The 21,247-nt window shown below is 39.7% G+C and overlaps 1 protein-coding gene across 4 annotated transcripts in view; it reads left to right on the top strand.

Annotated features, from left to right (window-relative positions):
• The window catches only part of kiaa0825 (KIAA0825 ortholog), a 105,304-nt gene that overhangs the window by 45,340 nt on the left and 38,717 nt on the right, over positions 1-21,247 (top strand). For all 4 annotated transcript variants that reach the window (XM_023818331.2, XM_023818332.2, XM_023818330.2 and 1 more), the window contains exon 19: positions 1,067-1,161. In XM_023818331.2, the coding sequence (XP_023674099.2) occupies positions 1,067-1,161 (95 nt within the window). The remainder of the gene's footprint in view (positions 1-1,066; positions 1,162-21,247) is intronic.

The following is a 21,247-nucleotide window of genomic DNA, read 5'->3' as shown; positions in this document are numbered from 1 at the left end:
TTTCACTTGAAGCAGGTCATGGGCACAGTGAGGTAACTTTGGAACTATGTCAAGGCCGCTAAAGTTCTTATCGAGAGATTTCTCTCTGTGGAGGTGGAAACGGTGACGTGTGTTAAAGTTTTGACAGCTTTTTGAATGTTTCAATGTGAACTTTGGAATTCTCTGTAGGTCGTTTTCAGAGCAATAGTTTAATAGGTAGAAGTGACAAAAGACTAAAGAAACATTAAAAGAGGGAATGGAAAAGGAAATTTTGAATCGCTTTAGACATTAAAAAGGCCAATTTCTTAAAGCCTGTCAACAAAATTTCTTTCCCTAGACCTTTCTCATTCCTCACAATGTAAGACTGTAAATTAGCTGTAAAAGTAAAAGGTTTTTCTGTTATGTGAATTGTTTGGAATTGTAATATGGGTAATTTATATGGTATAGTGATCTTCCTTTTTTCACCATTTTCCCACTATAAGGAGCATGTGGGTGTTTCCTGGTAGCCGTCTTTTTCAGAAATCACACTTAAATGTCTCTCCTCTTCAGCGTGGGCTGCATTTCCGCACATAAAACAACCTATTAGGAAAATGATTAAACCGCCTAGTATGCTTTAGGTGGCCTTGTTGTTTGTCAAATCAAATAGAGGGGAAAAAAGTCACGGCCATCAATCAAGAGGTAGTTGTTTTCTTCTCCCTTTGTCAATAAAATTCTGCCCGGAGTTAACAGTGACATTTCAGCAATCAAAGCAATCAGATTTTTATTTGCTTTCCCAACAAAGAGCCTATTTCCAGCTTTCGTAGGGGGCCGGGCAGGGCGCCATTAAAACAGTTTGAAGAATAACGACTCTCCAAAATTGATTTATCTTCTTATAAATGATGGCTACATCCCCAAATGGATTTATAAATTAATTGCTGTCTTATTGGAATAAAAACCTTCTTGTGCAGACATGATGAATATCATCTGTCGGGGTCTTTGCTCAGGACCCCCTCCTTCTTAGTTAGTCCACCACAGCTGGAGTTCTAATTTACTGATCATATTAACTCTGATTAATAACTAACAATGGCTTTCTCCCATACATCAACAGTCAGCCATAAGTGAATGGAACTGGGACTGGGCCCAACTGCTGCCAGCTTATCTGGGAATGAGTCCGCTGACCTTGGGCACACTCCTGGCTAACAGGTAATAGCTTATTTTTTCCCCTGCAACTGATGCCTGTCATGTCAGAGGTTGCGCCTTGTTTTATAAATGTATATATGAAGCGTTGTATAATTTCATCATGGGCCAGAGCAAACCTGCAAGACGAATGGAGGATGTGTCCTGTCAGTGTGGCTGTTTCGTGTGACATATGTAGCATAGACTCGTTTCTGTTATGCTTTTCTTTCCTTTTTTAAATCTGAATTCTTGGCACTGCAATTCAATAGATGTGCTATTAATAGACAATAGATATGCTATCAATAGGCAATTAGAAAGCTGTAGTTCAGAGGATTACACCCCCCCCCCCACCGCCAAGTTATGACATAATGCCTCTATTTTGGGCTATAAACAAAATTCATATCCGTTGTGTATTCATTAAGTTAGCACATACAAGGCTCACAGAAAGCCATGTCGTGCTTCCTTAATTCAGTAGTGATATTGAAAAATTATTGGTTTTTATAACAAAAAACCATTATTTTGCTTGTTTGCAAAAATATAACAGCACATTACAAACAACTAGTAGTCATAAGTAAAACATTTATTTCAGGTAGTAGTAAATTGAAACCCAATTCATAGTTCTAAAAGAGAGGCAGTGGAGTTAAAAAAACAAAAAAAAAAAAAAAAGTTCATTGACAAGCTGTCTCACTGGGTATTTTTTAATTAGTAACACCTTTGCAATAATATAAAACACCAAACATTTGTGTTTAGTATCCCTTTGGGAGCCAATGACTACAATTGCAATTAATAGCAAAATGGCAAGAACAGAACTGAATGAGTCAGTAAAAAAAAATATGACACTTAAATAGAAAATCTCCACGTGCAGATATGTTAAACATTGCTTGTCGATGGACTTTTGTTATAAAACCAATAAATTTGCAGCATCTTTATAGAATCAAAAAGCATGCCAAGACTTTGTATGCACATTCGTGGAAGGGCTTTGTGGTGGAGCCCCATACCTCCCCCCCCCCACACCATGGTGGCTGGACTCGGCGGGGGCTCTACCACTCACTCCAGGCAGCTAGGTGAATCTCCAGATGTTTGTGGGCCTAGCACAGTGGGCTGGGCTGTGGGATCACCACCTCACAGCAGCGGGAACATCCGCTTCCAGGAATCGGAGCTCGGAATGGCGACGGAAGAGGATAATATGAATGCGTTGGAGAGAGAGTGCTTTGACTGCACATTAGTGTGACAGGCTTAAGCCTCCATCTCTTGGAGGTAGTGGAGGGGTTAAATGGAGATAGCATGGATGAAGTACCATTGCTGCCTGATTGAAGCAGTACTCAGGTTTCCCAAGTCGAAAGCTCACATACAAGGTATAAATATTTATGCAGGTGTGTGACACATATTAGGTAGCAATATTTCAGCTACTTTCAGTCCTCAATTCAGAGCTGTCATTTTAAGCACTATCAGCTGCCATGAGGCTAGAACACCTTGTCTTCCTGCTACATGAAATCCATTTTAAATCACCTTCATTGTTACACGCACCTTGTAATAAAAGGCAAAAGGCTTGTCTGCCAAGGACGATGTTATAATAAGGGTGAAGTGCGCCGTGTCCGTGTCTCCAGCCTGTTCCACACACTCTTTGCCTGTGTGCCAGTTTGTTGCACATGTGTTAAAAAAAAAACAAAACATACTGTCACTCCTCCCAAATGAGAGTGGGATTATTCATGAATGGCCCTGAATGGTTAATGCTGCACTTCATGATCACGTGTCGAGTGCTGAGAAGAGGAACGAAAGAAAGAGAAGGCAGATCTGGGAATTAGGAAAGAAACGTACAGCGGGGAGTATAAATATGATACGATGCCTCTTAATTTTGCCAGGAATGGTCCTGTGTTTTCCTCACTAGGGATCCGTAAGTTGAGGCAGCACAGTTTGTTCAAGATCAGAAAAGGGAAGAAGGTAAAGCTTTGGAAGAACACTGATACAGGTTTTCTTCTACAAGGTCCCGCTTAGTTTTCTCTATTCCCTTGCTGCTCCCTAGGGACGCCATTTATGTAGTGATATTACATAACGCTTCAGTGAAATAGCATTATTTAATGAAAACTGTACCAAGTAACACGGGATGTTCGGTTTAGAGATTGAGTGGCTTTCTGTCCATTTCTGTTCTTAATTACACCTACTGTAGGAAATCAGTTGTTTGATTGGATGACGTTGGTTCTGAACTGCAACACTCTATGTAATAATTGACTCCAAGAGCTTCCTTAGTTTTGATTTGCTGTGAAAAGATTTTGAAAGATCATCTGTATTTACTGTTGAGTAAGGACTAGTACTATGCGCTGCACTGAAGTCATCACCAGATGCCGATGTTATTATTTTTATCTCTTGATGTGAGATTAGGACAGATGAACTCCCATGCTGTGGCATGTTTGATGGCATAGCAAGATGCATAATCTACTGCCCCATTACTTCCTTTTTGCTCTGCGTGTAATATTATGTACTTTGATTGTGGGCATTCTCTCTGAGATGGGTGAGCAGAGAGGGAGGCCCTGGACTGGGAGAAGGCAGGAGATAAGCACAGACTGTTAAGGTCACCTCTGCCTTATTCCCCATTAAGTAAGAGCATCCAGATCATCTGTGCTGTCTTCATCATTAGTATATGATTTTGGTTTTGTTTTCCCTTAGCCCAGAAGCGAACATCACAGCTAAGTTGACATCCTTTTTGTGACCCAACAGCAGACGGCTGCATTTTCCATCTTCCTTGTTGGATTTTTTAAACCTATCTGCACTCCTGCCCTGAAATAAGTCCTGTTCCTTTCTCTCATCTTCATGGCATGTTTTTCTGTTCATCGTCCTGCCCAGAGCAAGTCTTACATCATCCTTGGAAATATTGTAGTTAAGATTCAGCACTGTAACGTGTCACATCAAGTTCACACAGATCCAGTTATCTCTCTGCAAACAAAACGCTAAAATAATAATAATAATAATAATAATTGCAGTAATGACAGAAAAAACAGTGCTAAAATAAATGCACCATTTCTCCTTTAAGGTTAAAGAAAACTTCTTCTTCTTTAACAGATTAGTATTAATTCACCAGGAACATGGTATACCAGAATCAAGACCTTTCTACTATCCACTTAAGGCACAACAAATGATACCATGACCCTTTTGTTGTTTGCAAGTTAGGAAAAGTAATTGACTGTTTCTTTTTTTGGAATTTGTGGCATTTAAGGTGCTTTTACATAAAATCGTAGACTGTTAGAGCAGATGAACCATGGCAGAAATGAAAAACTAAACAAGAGGATGACAGAGGTCTGAACCATTGGCCATGTACAAGTCACTTAGTCAGCTCCCGGTGACATCATGTGCTGAGGCAGATTTGGAGATGTGTGCCATGCTGAGGTGCTTTATGGGGGCTGTGCTCTCACTCCTGTATGATTAAACAGGTGAGGACAGGAGGGTTACCTGCCCAGACAGTCACACCGTCTGTGTTCTCCTTCTCTAGGTCAACCAGTATGGCGCAAGATCTCATTGTAGCTTTTGGGGTTGAAAAGCACAATATGGCTGTGGCATTTTCATGGGCCACTTTACTGATTTTTACACACTTTTCTTCAAGATAACATGTTAACATGCAGATTTAAACGGTTTTATTCAGTCATATTTCTTTATATTGTCCAGAAATATGCGGTTTGATAGTGTGAAATTTCTGTATGTCTTTTAAAGAAAGTGTTTTTTCATGGGGAAAAAAAAACACTTATTTCAGTTGCATTTGTAGTCACAGCAGTTTCAAGAGGTAAGCAAATACCATCTGCTCCAAATGATGGCCATATGGTCTGCGTTTTTGTGAAAGAATAAAACAAAAACAAACATGTCAGAATACTTAGGGTTCTCATGAGTGTTGATCCGTGCATGTAGTCGAAGCTCAGTGTGATTTGGAATTGTTGTATTAGCATTTGTTTTTGAAAAGGGGCTCGATAGTCATTTACATACTTTGCGTTTGCATCAATCAATTTATCAGTTAATGAAACCAGCCCTGAAGTGTAGTTTTCTCATTAACGCCATCTCTATAGTGCATTGAAGTAATAATATAACAATTCCCTATTGTTATTTTTATTTATGCCAGAATGCTGCACTTAATATTGTCTTAGTTAATCTTGTTTTTATTTCCATTCATTCATTTATTGTAGAGGAGTATTTCTTTGTACGATATTTTCATTCCTATTCCGCTTCAAGAATTTCATGATGGAAAATAAGGGGAACTAGTCAAGTTGTAACAATTACCATTTTTACTTCACGTCATTTGTCTACTTTATTACAATGACCATTGCAGACCATTGCGAGATCGTCGATCTGAAAGTCAGGAGTATTTGATGTGTTATTGCAGAAAGACATATTTTCCTCTAGTGTTTTTTTTCTTCTGTTCCCCTTTCTAGTTCTTTAGATTGACAGGTTGTGACAAAATGATGTTCATGTAGCTTGAATATACCTTTTTGTCTAGTTCTACATGCTTTTTGACTTTCTGTTTTCGGGTCTAATGACATATTGAGATTTTCATTAGCTTTAACCTGGTGTGGTTTTCTTTATGGAGAGGGTATCTTTGTCGGTTTGTACTGAAGGAGAATAAATCATTGAAGCCTGGAATAAGGCCGTGGCCCCACCTCACATGGTAGAGACGAGCTGAAAGGCTCATTAATCAACCGCCGAGTCACAGATGTGATGGCTTCCACACAAACTGCCAGCAGACTGTGAAAGTCACATCCAACACACTCAACTGTCAACTGAGCGGCCCCTGCACACTTCTCTTCTTCGGCACTCTTTCTTCACTCGCTTCCCCCGCAGTGCTCTGGTTTGCCGAGATATTAACCTGGACTGTCTAAAAATACGCGACAGTAACAAACGCAATCCTGCCGGGTGTTGCCAACTTGCACTTTTTTTATTTAGCTCCCCCAGCAGAAGTTTTTTGTCATGTATGTTCCTGAAAACGCCTAAAAAGCAAGATGAATGAATTTCAAGGCAGATCTTGGAGTCAGAACTGTCTCACCAAGCTTTTATGGAAGTTGCACACATGAAAATGTTTTACCGTGTAACCTCACATATTGTATTATTTGTCATATTGTATTATTATTGTTTTTTACATAAAACGTAGCAATTAATTTCACAAAGCTATGTGCTGTGTTTAGTCGAGTTACGGAATTCCTAATTTGTGTTCATTCTATACATAGATGTTTATCAAATATATATTGAGAAAAACATCAGCAAAGAAGATATGTGTATTACGGATAATTAGTGAATTAAAGACATCTGTTTTATCTAAATAGGTTATTTCATTTTTTCTTGTAAATTGAGTAGGACTTCAATCTAATGTTATTACGCAGCAATTGCTTAATGGTGCTTCGGGGGAAATTACTCTTGTGTTGTCCGTTGCTCTTTTGATGCTTCCATATTTTCATATGTCACCACTAATAATTGGGCTTTGGATTAGATTTGATGGATCCTTTTGCGATCCTGTAATCTTCAGAAAATTGCCTTACTTCTGAGAATGACTGACATACCTACTACAGCAGAAAACAAGGCCAGTCAGTGCTGGTGATCTAATGACTGGATTTGGTGACTGGGCTGTGTTGCAGTACCAGTTTTATCATTCCCCAGTGAGCACTGATCTGTGTGTCATGTTCTAGAGCAGATGACTAGAAGGATCCCTGCTTGTCATCATTAATCTGTGTCTTTATGCAATGCTGTGACAAGAAGATTATCCAAGTTAAACAAAAATCCATTTTACTTCTTAACAGCTTCTAGACTTAAAGTGACAGTTTTATTCAATATTGATATTTATTCCTGCCGTTATTGTGTTTGTTGCAGTGCTCAGAATCTGGGGTGCTTCCATATAGTCTTATTCCCAGCTGAAATTATAGGAACTTGTTTTGCTGCCAGAGGTTTCATTCATAAAGAGAGCATCTGTCAGACTCCATCTAGTCAAACTGTTGCTGCTTTCACTTTTTGGCAGGCCTCCTATTTTAAGATAATTTTCTCTGATTTAGCCAATAAATTATGCTTCCAAAACTCATAAAGTATCTGCAGATATTAAAAAAGAACGTGTCACAATTAAGCTCGTTCAGGAAATGAAATGTCTCATTTGACAACAGTTGACATGTTTAGATAAACACACAATTCCCTGAACTCCTTTTTAGCTTCTGTTGTTGTATTCTAATTATGAGGAACTGGTTTCCTTAATGTTTTCTCTTTGCCTTATCTTGGTCACCATTTTGGGCTTTACTTAATGTCGTACACCTGCTGCGTCAAGCTCTATTTCGGTTCACATTACTTTACCTAGCTAAAGCGTGCTTCAGAAGTCACGCCGTTGTGTGACGCTCGTTTTGGAAAGGCCCGCTTGTCAACATGCCAATACGGAAGACCCGCTGTCACCTCCTGGATGCAAACAGGCTCCCCTTGAGCCCCGGGTGACGAGCTCCTGTGCAGATGGTCATCTAGCCTTTTGAAAGCCAGGGCACTGGAGATGTTCATTGAGATGCGTAGCCAGCGCTGCAGATCACAGTCCACCAACGACGAGGCGGAAACTGCTGGGGAGCGAACGTAGCTCGCCTTGGTTGGTGAGGAGAGTCTGTCATCGCGGCCACCCTTCATTTGTCCTAGAAATGCAAGTTCACAAAGTCAAAGTAATTACCCACTTGTCTTCCGCTGTGGGAAGAGGGTAAGGTGGCGAGGGTGGGTGGACAGTCACTCTGTCATTCTCATGAATGCGTTTCGGCTGCCGTCCAAAAAAGGTGAACTTTGTATTAGAGAGGGGAGGCATGTGCATGAGTGCTTGTACGGGTATAGCGGCGGAAAAAGGCGAGGCAGGGTGCTAGGGGATGAGATGCCAGAAGGAGCAGGAAGGAGAACTGCGAGGTTCCCTGTATTAGTCAGCCAGCAAAGACTGGGCACCAGCACAACAGCCTAGGCAGTGACCTGGGTCCTGGCGCTCGCTGGCTGCTGACAAGGCGGGCTGATAATGGCCTGTAATAGCACACAACGGATGGATTAGGCTTTTTAGCCTCAGGATACTGGCCCCTGACAGAGAGGCACCTTGCCTGAGGACCCATAAATGGACTGCCGTGTCACTATTTGTGTATGCCCTCTCTTTCCCCGACTTAAATTGCTTTTTTCCTGCTCTTTTTTCTCGACCAGGGTACGGCGTGGTACACTTGTGTTGACAGCCACAAAGCCATTTGAAGTGAACCCTCCACGTAGAGTGCCCCCCCCCCCCAAATATTACAGATGATTTCAGCAAAGTGGCTGCTGCTTTACCAGCAGCTTGTGGTGGATTTATCAACCCATGCAGTGGTCCCCCATTCAAATGACTGCTTTGAAATGCTGAGGTAGGCAGGCTGATGTGTGTAGCCTTGAGACAGAGTTTGAACTTGCTGGTTGTGCTGTTGCTAAGAGTGCAGTTCTGCAAGAGAGATTCTGCTTCTGAGGCTACAGTGAGTGCTGTCTTCCTTACACACTATATAGTAATTAGAAAGAGATGTATTAATGTAGCATGCTGGTGAAGTTGTGTTCACTCCATCAGTCTTCTGGTTGTGTAAGTGCTATTACTTTAAATGTTTTCATTAGTATGCTTGGGTACATTAATCATGCAGGCATTCTGCAGAGTTTTTGGAGGTGACTGAGAAATAGCTGAGCTCATTTTAGAATCCAGTTCAAACTGTGGTTAACATACCATTAGCTGGTGGAGCCAGATTAGGTTTGCCCCTGAATGTAGCCTGAAAATGAGGCAATTTTTACTCGTGTTTGCATGTTCACTGAAGCTGATGAAAGCCCGACTTCCATTTATGTTATTGCACAACAGTGGAATGTTTAATTTAATCACCAATCTGTGTGCTTTGTAAGGGCTGTTCACGTCAAGTCTAGCGCAGTTCACATCCAGTTTTAATTCAGTTACCTCTTGTATAGGGATGTAATTTATATTTTGTACTCAGGTACTATTTGCATGGGATATGTTGGGCTCATCTTAGCCTGTTCACTATTGTAATTTCAGCAATGGTTCCCCTTGGGGGCTACATACTGTTTTGAAGAGGAATCAGGGTTTTTTCATTCACAGAAAGATAGTAGAAGTTCAGAAAACTAAACTACAACACCATCCAACTTTAAAATTCTCTCCTTTATAAAATACTGTGGATTGTCTTGCCTTGATGTGACAGGTCGCTATGTTAGTCCAAGTTGTTTTTGACAGAACACAAAGGAGAAAAAAAAAACATTAAAGCTTTGCATTGCAGATTGCAGTCACTGAAATCATTTTTTTAAAAATGTCTTTGTTTTCTCTATATCCCTTCCTGACTACTTAGAAGAGGATGCTAGCTTGAATTTACCTCTCAGAGGATTTATTGATGCCAGTGTGCTCTTTGAATCCATGATCAGGTGAACTGGAGGCAGGATCTTCACATATCTGTACCCTATTGATAATCATTTGTCCTTTTGCTTTCAGTAAATATCATGTTTACAATACATGCATTGGCTACATCTACCATTATGAACTCAAGTGCTTTAAGAGTCTTGCTTGTTCTGTTCTCTTTCATCTGTCCTCTGTTTCTTTGAGCTTGGGAATCCTGTTCTGGCTGTATAGAACTAATCAGGGTGTTGGAGAGCATCGAGTGGGTTACACTCCCCCACCCCTCCCCACACCTCAATCCCAGCCTGACCCGGAGCTGTCCCAGGCAATCAGTCATACTGCGTTGCCTCCTTCAGCCCTGAAATAGCCCCAACACCTCTGGTAATTCTCAATGTCAGTGTCTTGTCTTGGTTATGTGCAGCCTACTCCTGCTGATCTGAAGGTTATACTCCGCAAACTCTCCTCCACCTCTTCCCAGGTACTTGAGATATGTGAGCTTGCTGTTTTTTTTTTCCCCTTTCTTGTGTTTTTGGAAACCGTAACACCCACTGGCCTCTCGCCCACAATTCGATACCCCTTCTGGTTTCTGGGAGGTCACGATGCCCAGTTTCCTACTGGATCTGCCAGCACTTCGGGGCTCCTCCAGTTACTGCTTCCACAACACGCACCAACCTTATGCAACATATGCCTGAGGAAAAGGCTCTGATCTATTATTTGCAAAGCTATTTGACTGTATTTCACCAGTTTCATCAACTTCAAATGGTCCTCTTTTGTACATTTTTTTGCTGCACTCCACAATAAGATAATGAGGGGAAATTATCCAAATTTAGAAAAGTATAACCATATTTATTTACTAAGCATTGTATGTTTTACAGTGGCAGACATCTTGTGTAGTGCCGGAACATTTTTGTTTGCCTATGTGCTAGAAAGCACTGATATGCCATTGGGTATATTGTACCAGCAGAGTATCATGTAAGTAGCTGTGAGATTGAGATTATCATGTACCCTCCCCTGTAATGCGCTTCACATTTTTTCTCTCAGTAGTTGACTGTAAAAGTCTAAAGCTAGCTGGGAAAAAAACAGAATCCCAGTTTTTACTCCTACCTGTGCTGGTTTTAGGCCAGAAGGCTCTACTGAGATGCACCACATTGTCAGTCATCAGAGGTGGAAATTTCAGGTCCAGAAAGTACAAATCCAGTCCAGGATTTTGTTTCAACCAACCAGTGGAGTACTCTGTAACTGTGACTCTTTATGCTCAACTGGTTGGTTGAAACTAAATCACGGTCTTGATTTGTACTTTCTGGACCTGAAATTTCCACCTCTGTCAGTAATAAATAAAAGTTCTATAAGAGTACGGATTACACATCACTAATATCAACTGTGTATCAGTAATTGGTTGATGAGTTAAAGTATAGCTTCCTGAAATTTTAATAGAATTCACTGAGATATTGCCCTGGAAAGGAATGATGTTTAAAGCACAATAACTGACAAGTATAGCCTGAGTACAATAACTCAGGTTTGCTTATGAGAGATGTATTATTATAATTTGGAAAATTCTGTTTTCAGGGATATTGTGTTTTTGTGACAGGAGGGAGCAAAGCCTTTATTTGGAAATACGCCTGTCAGAATTCTTGCTGTTGAAATACAAAGGTACACTGTATACTCTATTTAATAATACAAAGGTTGAATAAAAAAAAACACTGAACCAACAACAAAAACCCATTACTCTTTTATCTATGTTACTATTTTACCTATATTAGTAAAACAACATTCTTCTGTATAGAGTTGTAAAGTTGTAAGTTGTAAAGAAACAATATTTAGATCATGTTTCCAAGATTTTTTTTCCTTATTTGTATTGAATGTCATTGAAATACCTTTACTCATTTCACTTCTTAAAAGTTGTAATATATTCTACTTTATCGTATGAGTCAATATAATTAGATCGAATGCATACTAAGAATATACTTTAGCTGATGTCTGTGTGTGGATTATGTTTATAATGTCCCCCACAATGCGACAAAAGCCTGTTATTTTGACATTGTGGGGACCATTTTTCAGGTCCCCACAAAGACCTGTGAATGCAGTCGAAAAACTAAAAATGCCAAAAGTCTCATATTTTGTTTGGTTACTATAGTTAAGGTTAGGGCTGGGTAGGGGTTAAGGTTGTCATGTTGGGATTAGAGTTTTCCCCACAGAAATAAATGGAGTCCCCACAAAGACATAATTACAAACCTGTGTATGTGTGTGTAATTTAACTTAAGTTAGTATTTTTCCATGCAAACATTCTTAATAAGGAATCAAGAAAGCATTTTTGTGTTAAGGCAATATATCACATTTTGTCACACCTCAAAATTCTGTACCATTAAGAAACGGATAACAATGCGCAGCAGCTAATTAGTCCCCCACTCTTAAAGGGAGAGGCGCACTTTGGACAGATAATAAGGCAAATTAAGCCATCTACTTAAATCCGTCCCTCAAAGAGATAAATAAAGGCCAGAGTTTCAGGGCTGGTGTGAGACCTGCACACTCACCATGCTACATTACCTTCTCTTGCCAATAGCTTTTCTCTCCTCTTCTCTCTTTTAATTTTGTGTCTGGCACTTTTCCTGAATGTGTGGGAACTGGACGGCACGGTTCTTTTTATACAAAATAGATCAGCTTGTGTTTCTAAGCCTGAAGAAGTGTCCCATTGTCATAATGTCACAGCTCCTCAAGAGTGCTGACCTCTGCACCCTATGGATGCACGGTCGTGCATAGTCCTGCTTTTATAGGCCAGATTGTTATTGTCCTCCCACTAGGGGGTATCCAAGCCTTTTGGTATGGAATTCAAAGTACTTATAGTTTGAGACAGACAACTCTTCTTCCTTGTCGTCTACTTCGTGTCTCTTGTCTCCCCTTCATCTTCCAGTCTCCTACCCTCGTTCCTCCCTTTCTCCGTCTCTGATATATCATGCGCCGCCAGATGTCGCAAATACATCACCGGATACCCATTTCTCTCCTGCCAAATGATTCCTGATACAACATGTATGTGGATGAGAAGATAAGAGTGCATCTGGTACTGTGTGCGCATATGTGTCAGTATCTTTATGTTCCTGTGCTTGTGAGGGTGTCAGAGAGAGAATCTCTAGGCCTCTGAAAGGGATTGAGGTCATAACAAGTAATGACAAGTAATCTTGTTTTTTTTTATATATATATATATAAAAGGATAAACACATTCTCATATTTCTCAAATCAACATAATCAAGAAAAAAAATTCCAGTCTTCTGTGAAGCTTCTTAAATGAAAAACCGACAAAAAGCAAAGGAATCTAAAGGGGTGCAACAAGCTAATGAAACCTGAACTGAATGAATAATGTTAATGACTTTTCCCCCACTTTAACATATTCCCAGACAAATGACTAAGTAAAATCAGCCCTTAAAAACGTCTTTGTTTGGAGTTGGGGGTGGGGCAGCCACAGCCAGTCCTTAAATCTGGCAGCGTATCACTGGAGAATCCCCAGAGTTCAGCCATCCCCACACTCACTCCTTCAGGGGGAAGTTTGCTGCCAGTAGCTTTTGTACTGCAACAAAAAGAGTTGTGGCAGTCAGCAATAAACGCCAAGATCTGACGGAACTTCTCTAACAGAAAAACCTACAGATGATTGAACGAGAGCTTGGAGGCAATAAAGACTTTAAATACCTTATTTGTATCCTTTTTGTAACCAAAAATATAAACTATCATGATGCCTGGTTTTATTATTTCTTTGTTTTTGGCTCTGGTCTTCCCCAATTGGTGGTTTCCAGGGCAATGCGGCGTGACATCATTGTTCCACGGGTGCAGTGTGTCCTGCCACGTATCTGCTCCTCAGATCATGACAAAGGCAGGCACACCATCGCCTCATCTCCATGTCCACACAGCAGTTGCCTGTTGAAACGTCATGTTCTCTTGGAAAATTAATTATTCAGTACACAAACCTCAATTAAATTTGAATCCACCAGTTCAAGTAACCTTTTAGTATGCTGCATTAATTATTAAGTGCTGGATTTGGCCCTGTTTAGATTTACTACTTATCAGATGGTCTCATTACTGTGTTGATGTTCCCGGAGACTTGTTTTCTGACTCCACTAGAGTTTTCATGTTCAGCTAAGTTCAGTTCAATATTTCTCGCTATGATTTGTTGCTTTTTCATGTTGTTTTAGGACTCAAAACCCATTATAAGGTTTGATTATTGAATTTAATAATTACGTAAACATAGATCACGTGTGTTTTATTGATGACACTTTTGATAAACATTATGCATAATGCAGCCTTATTTGTGGTTACTTTGTTACATATTTCAGTGTTTGTGAAGTGTTTTTTATTTGGGAGATGTCAACAGTGGAAAGTAGTCTTTACATTCGTAGAAGCTTGTCCAAAAAAATGGCATTGGCATTTGTTTAGATATTAATGTTGACTTGCATATTTAGCACGCAAATATGTACTCCATAGATGACAAAGATGTAGTCTATTCACTGAACACCGAATCTTTAATGGCAATAATGCAGTAATTAGCAGATCGCATGTATGCTGACCTGTGTGGGACTGCCACTGAGTTTTTATACTCACATTCCCCTCTCACTCCTCATTTTTAAAAAATTTCATTCACCATGTCTGCTCATGTGTTGAGGATAGTCCTTGTATGCAGAAATAAAGACTTGAAAGGTAAAACTGCAGAGCCTGGCCACCTGAATGTTAGTGTCGAGACGCAGGGGGGACGCAAACAATGCAAACATGAATTACTTTTGATACCTGTGATGGAAGGGAATCCATTTAACTGCATTAAGGGGGAGAAAGACTGCAACCATGCAGGCCCTGAGTGGTTCACATGTATTGTTAAGTAACGTGTCCGAGTTTCCATCACATGAAATCAAAATGATGTTCATTTCTGTACCTTTAACACCTGCAATCATAAGTGCTCCTGATGCTGTTTTTGTAGCACCATAGGCAACCAACCTCTCCTGCAAAATTCAGAGAAAATAGTATTAAGCAAGGCGGGGCGAGGGGCCAGAACCCATTAAATAACTACTTTACCTGCATTTTGTAACAATTGTTTGAATAGTCACAATTGTAAGACGTTTTCAAGGCTTCAGACAGTACTGGCAAGAGAATTACAACGGAATGCACATATTGTTACACATCGTCCCATCCTCCCACTCCCATTTTGACTTTTATTTAGACCAAATACAGGGGTGTGTCTAAAATATAGAAGAGTACTGTTGGGACTCAGATATACAGTATTTAGAGTTATTGTCTGCTGAAAGTTTTGAGCGCATGCAGATGTTACGTAAAATGTTAGATTAGTTCTGTAACAGCATTTATCACATTTTCATTTTAGTATGAGTGTATTAAGCTGTAAAGTACCTCTTACTATTTTCAGCTGTGCTTGTATCATCCTGGCAGCATTTTCTGTACAGGCAGCATCTTTTACAGAAAATTTAAAAAAGAAAAAAAACTACATGTATTCCTTATACAGAATACAGAATTATATAAGAAGTATCCAGTTAATCTGAACTCAAGATCATCTTTTGTATCTACCAAGACTTAAGAAATTCCATTGGGTATTGAGATAAAACTTGTATGCAATAGGTTATTCTAAAATGACCCAATTCATTGCAAGTCAGATACAAACAGAACTTTATTTGACTGTGAACTGCTGTGGTGGGCTTCTGTTTCAAACTTCCTTCTTTTCAAATCCATCTTGAAACACAATGTGAGTGTGAACTGGCTAAAGCATCTGATAGAATATGTGGAGGTGGTACATTTTCTTAGCCTCAGTAATTGTTTGTGACCATTTGTGAAGTAGTTCCTCATATATATAATCGCTTCAGGCACAACTATCTCTGTCTCTGGCAGGCAAATAGACCTTTCCAGGTGCTAGATATGAATTTTTAATGTATAATTTAAATATTGAGAGAATTACACTTTAAGCGATATTACCTCCGTGTCTGTGGTGGGTGTGATGGTCAGGTCAATGCACTGAGGGGCTAGAAGGCTACCCCAGTTGCATGAACTGTTAGAGATTAGCAAACGCATAGCTAAAACACAAGCTTTAGCCTTAGCAGAAGTTTATAAGCTGTGGTATAGCAGATACCTTAACCAGAGTTTTTCTCCCTTAAGCATAGGGTCTGTATACACATATACTACGTGACTGTAATGCAAAACAGATTCTTAAAATGCTGAGGATGTAAGAATATTGTCAAATCAGGATTATGCTTTTTGTTGTCAAGAATGTCACTAGGTTTGGGTTTATGTTATTCGGTTTAGGAAATACAGCAATGTACGAACACTATTCAGATAAACAACCAATTTCCAGTTGTTGAAATTTAATTTAATTAAAGTAGTTAAAAAGCTTGCCCTTGCTCTTGAAGGACGAGAATGGTTCCCATTAAGTTTAAAGGTTACTGGAACCTTTTATGGTCCAAAAGTAGTCTGAAAAAGATTTTTCAAGACTTAAAAATTTTATTAATCGTGGAATGCTTTACTTCAAAGTCCTACTCTTTGATGTGCAATATGTTTGTTTAATGGTTTGATGAGGTTATGTCCATACATCGATGCTCACCACATACAAATTAGTTCTTAGTGACATAGTTCATTTTCAACTGTCAAATCAGTTTGGAAACAGAAGCAGAAAAACATAACGGAAGGCCATTTGTAAGACTATTTAGCATAATGCTTAATCAAAGCTTCAAGTTTAGGGATAATGTTAATTCTCTACATCTAAATCCACAATGTAATAGAATTCCATACCAGTGAAGATTTATTATGATACATACATTAGCACAAGGTCTACAAGGTCTTAGTCAGGTTTCCTACATATACATGTTTTATATAATCGCCATTGATAGGATGAGTGGTGTTTTGCTTTAGATGCTCAATACCAGACACCCGCAGTCATTGCGTTTTTTATTTTTCTTGTCGAGTGTAGTTTCTTTGCTCTTTCACACAGGTGCGACCCTCCTGATATGTTAATATTCTAGCTAGTGTACCCTGTCAAGTTCATTTCTTTCCGTGGTCCCAGCCAGCGCATCGCTAATGAAGCCCTTCCGGAGAAGGGGGCTGCGAGGCGATGTACCGCCGTGGCATGGGTTCAAGGCACTCCTCTCAGGCTTCCAGGAGTGTCTCTCTCATCCCTCCCCCGTGCAGCTGAATCTGAATTCTGCCTTAACAAAGTATGTTCGCTTGCCGTCTCCGCCAGCCAGAAGGAAGAGCAACTCCTTGCTCTCTTTTAGCCCCAGAGCGTGCGCGTGTCATGCCAAGGTGCACATAGAATTAGCCTAATTCATAATAAAGTGCTGATGAGGCTCCTCTTTGCATTCATCATTAGGTCTGACGCTTTTCCCAGTCGAACCCAACACTCCATTTTTGTGTTTTTTTTTTTTTGAGTTTTTTTCTCTTTTCAAAATAAAAATGTTTTCTGAGAGGATCCGTAGCTGCCTGCTGTTTCCATGGAAACAGCCCTATTTGTCTGTGAGAGCTGAGGTCTGCCGCCAATGAGAGAGACAGACACATCAACTAAACATTCGAATACATCAAAGACAAATTCATCTGCTCGATCTGATCAGCTCAATTAATGGGAGAACAGAAGCTGAAGGGGGTTAAAGGGGGGCATCCATTCAGTGTAGCCCAAACCTTTTTTTAATAGCGGAATATATGCCTTCCTTTTCATTGGTGTTGAGTTTTGGGGGGGGGGGGGGGGGTGGGGTGGGGTGGGCGGAGACTGGATTTTAGCACTCTGTCAAAGACATTGCCAGGAGAAGGCCGGCTTTGGGGCCTCCTACACCTTAGATATGAAGCTGTCAGACAAAGAATAGCGCAATTCATTAAATGACACTTATTTTCTCCCACTTTACAAGACTACAGTGAACAGAACAAGCATGGGAGCAGCTCAAGAAGACACTTTTTCGCATTCAGTTGTGATGACAGACACGCGGCAATTATAGTGATAAGGCAAACGAGACAAGGAGCAAAGTGCCATTCTGCTTATCCCAGTCTTTCAGGCTCTCTCTCCTCCCTTCAGTCTCTTTATGTGTCTCTGCATCCGCATGCCAGTGAATATGTTACTTTGGGGAGTTAGGACTCATTTATTTACTTTATTACTCAGATTGTCTTTAAACGTAGTTAAACGTTTTCAGATCGTCAGTAGTATTTGTAGATATGCAAAGACTTAAGGGTTACATATGACGTGGCCATATATTTTTGTGTTTAAGAAACGGAACAAGTTAAATGTTGAGCGGAATGCAGGAGGACACTCGTGACAGATCTCGCAGTCACCATAGCTTTTTTTGTTCAGGTTCCATTACCAGCCCCCTTTAATGTGGAGGTACCTGATGGCTGTTTGGCTGGTCTGACTTCTCAGCCTTGTGGCTGGTAATATGCTTTCGGGGAGTGCTGACAGATGCAATAAGAGAACAATAAGCAGTGTTAAAGTAGAGCTTCGAGTGGCCTACATGAAAACTGATGGCTGGTATATTGGCTAGCATGTTTCCCAAAGCCCCCAGACTCCCTGTTCATATCCCACCACAGAGTGAATTAAAGTCTACTCAGGGTGAATTGGACTGGTGAGATGTAAGTTTTATGTGTGTGTGTGTTTGTGGCAGAGAGAGTGTATGAGCAGGTTTGTGTGTTTATTTGTGTTACGAGGGTTTGATAGCTGTTCACATAGCAGGCTCATATTCTAGGGAGATCCACAGCAGTGGAGGGTTCCTGGCTTGGCATATGAGGAACATAGACCTTGTGCATTTAGCTTAACCTGATTCATACAATGGTGGCAATAAAGTCTATGGATGATTCTAGTAACATTAACATACTAATTTACCAAAATGCAGTTTGCAGAGACTACCTTTACAATCATTTATAGCACTGGAATATAACAGTTTATATAATGTAACGCCATTCTGTATATCACATTAGTTAAGGTCTCAAGTCAAGTTTTATAAATCATCTGAAAAAAATATGAATGTGAGGAAGTGTTTACAGCTTAATATTTTATGCCATATAGTATTCATGACTCTGCACATGGTGTCTGTTATTTGTCACAATGATCATGCTGATTTACCATGGAAATTCAGACAGTCTGCATTTTAGCACCATCCAGTCTTTGACATATAGTTGGTGGCTACAGGGCTATAACCAACTTGCAATAAATTAATCTACTGCATAAAAGCTTAGAATTAATTGAATCTTTGCATATACGTATAAAATGTAAAGCAAACATCCAGGCCATTTTTCTAAAACAATAAGCAAATTTCTCGTATTTTCTTGGTACCTGTTATTAAAAAATGGAAAAACATAATCTGGTGAACTCCTGGTAACCCTGACAGCCCTGCCTTTGAAACAGCGGGCACCAGTGGAAACTCCTTTGAAAATAATAATCTATATTTGACTTGACTTGAATAGTCTGTCAGAGCCATAACTGATTATCGTCTAGTTTGGTGATCAGTACCAGTTTATTGATCTGTGTCTGTGCTGTCAAACTGAATGACTGTGTAAGCCAAGGTTTATTTAGTTTGATTTTATTTTATTGGCATAGTAATCACATGTGTAATTTTATGGTTAATAAAATTCATTAACAAATGGAATGGGTACATATGTATATGTATAAACAGCCATTAAAAATTATTGTCCATCCATCCTGCAACCACTTATTTGGGCAGCAGAGCACACAAGGGTGAGGTACACCCAGGATAGGGTGTTAGCCCGTTGCGAGGCACACACACATGCACATACACTGGACAATTTACAGACACCAGTCCACTCGACTGCATGACTTTGGATTGTGCATAACAACCACCGAATTATAGAGAAATCAAGTGAACTTCTCACACAGTGGAGTTCAAACCTGCAATGGTGGACACAAGGTCGGGGGGACACTATGCACTATGTGCTACTTCAGGTTTTACAAAGTGCTTTAAAACTGAAAGGCACCTGCGCTTGGCTAATGTTCAATTCTTCTTTTGCTTTTACTGGCTTCTTTCCTTGAATGAAAGACATCCAGCTGTTTCACATTACCATTAGCGACACATGGTTGTTGGTTATAAGGGATTGACCAATCAGCACACAGCAAGAACTCAGTGCTAAAGTAAAATCCAAGTCTTTTTAATTGAAATGGTAGCTTACAAACCCTGCTCTAGCTCATAGTGTCCCTGATGACATACATCCTACATGTCGCCCTAGAGACAACAATGCTACCCATTGGGTATCACCCTGATGATGACGATGATGACAATGATGAAAAAAACTATTATTATTATTATTAGTAGTACTATTATTATTATTAATACTATTATTATGCCTCTTGAGCTGATTTTTCCGATTCACGTATATGGGAAGGATAACTAATGCAGTCTAATTCAGGACGATGAAGCCTTAACTGACATGCTGTCATCAATATCGTGCACTGCAATCAAACCATGACAAGGATTTAACTCCCTGATACAGGTCATCACACGACCATATTCTTCATGGCTTCTACTATTTATCTTCAGCCAAGCACAGAATTACAAGAGAGGGTGAAAAGGGGGAAATAATTACAAATGAAGAGTGACATGGCTGTGAATAGAACATATGTTAGGCTCAGCAGAGGCATCAGTGAATTATATCATTCTACAGTGAAGCGGCACTCAGGCTGAACGGACCCATTTTAAACCTTGATGTGTTTTATCTTTACTGTATTCGGACTGTCATTTCTGGGGAGAGACTTTGTGTAATTGAGGGTCGGCTCCCATATGCATGACTGGTGTCTTGGCATCTGTTTAAGGAGACTGAGTAAGTAATAACTGAGTAAGGGGAGCACGCATTCCTCTGTGTTATGTTGGATTTAGATATTTTAACTCCAAAATATAAAAGTTGCAGGTGAATGGATAAATTGTTCATAAATGAGCTTAGAAAATCCACTGTCCTTGAAAAAGCACACTCTTAAAATTATTTCTGATTCATTAGTGATATATTTAATCAGATAACTTAATTATTAGAATACAGACATTTTTATTAAAATGTCGGGGACTTTTAAAATAATGTGGTTAGTTACTGATTAACTTAAGTATTCATGATTAACTGACAGTATAATTTTCAGAAAGCAATTTAGATAGCCTTCAAGCATGTTTTTACGATTTTTTTCATTTGTAAAGCAAAATGAGAAGAGATGTCCTTTTAATTTTTATTCTTACAGGAAAAGAGCAGGTATACCTTATTATTTTCAGTGTGTTTAATGTTCAAATTAGTACAAGACAGGGGTCTTTTTTATTGATCAATTGAATTGTGAGAAGCAAGCATAACCTGTGCTTTCAAAATCTTAAATCTCAGTAGACGTTTGAATGAGTCAAACATGGTACGGTGTTTCTGTTTATGTAATTTCACTGAAATTTGAGTCCGTAGGCTGTCTGAAACGCTAAAAACATCTGGCCTCATTAACAGATTGCCCTCTGTCTGTCTGTCTTTTTAATTTAAAATATATATTTATATTAACCCCAGGTTAGCGCACAGAATCACATCTTGCGAGGCCCCAAACAGGATGTTCTTTTTCCTCACTGGACAAGGCCTTATACAAGGTCATGACTGTCAATTATCTCACTTCTCCTGTCCTTGGTGCGAGCACAGCCTCTGTTTGTTTCCTGCTTGCTGCATCTGTTAAAAGAAAATGCCCACTTTGCAGTAAACCTTGGAAAGCCTCTAATAGCTTAAAGGTAGCTTGAGCCTGAATGCTAGACCAAGGCAATCTGAGAACAATCC

The sequence above is a fragment of the Paramormyrops kingsleyae genome, chromosome 2 (genome assembly GCF_048594095.1).
Source record: "Paramormyrops kingsleyae isolate MSU_618 chromosome 2, PKINGS_0.4, whole genome shotgun sequence".
In the NCBI taxonomy this organism is placed as follows: domain Eukaryota; kingdom Metazoa; phylum Chordata; class Actinopteri; order Osteoglossiformes; family Mormyridae; genus Paramormyrops; species Paramormyrops kingsleyae.
Note: the sequence above shows the minus strand (reverse complement) of the source record. Positions and strands in the feature narration are given on the sequence as shown.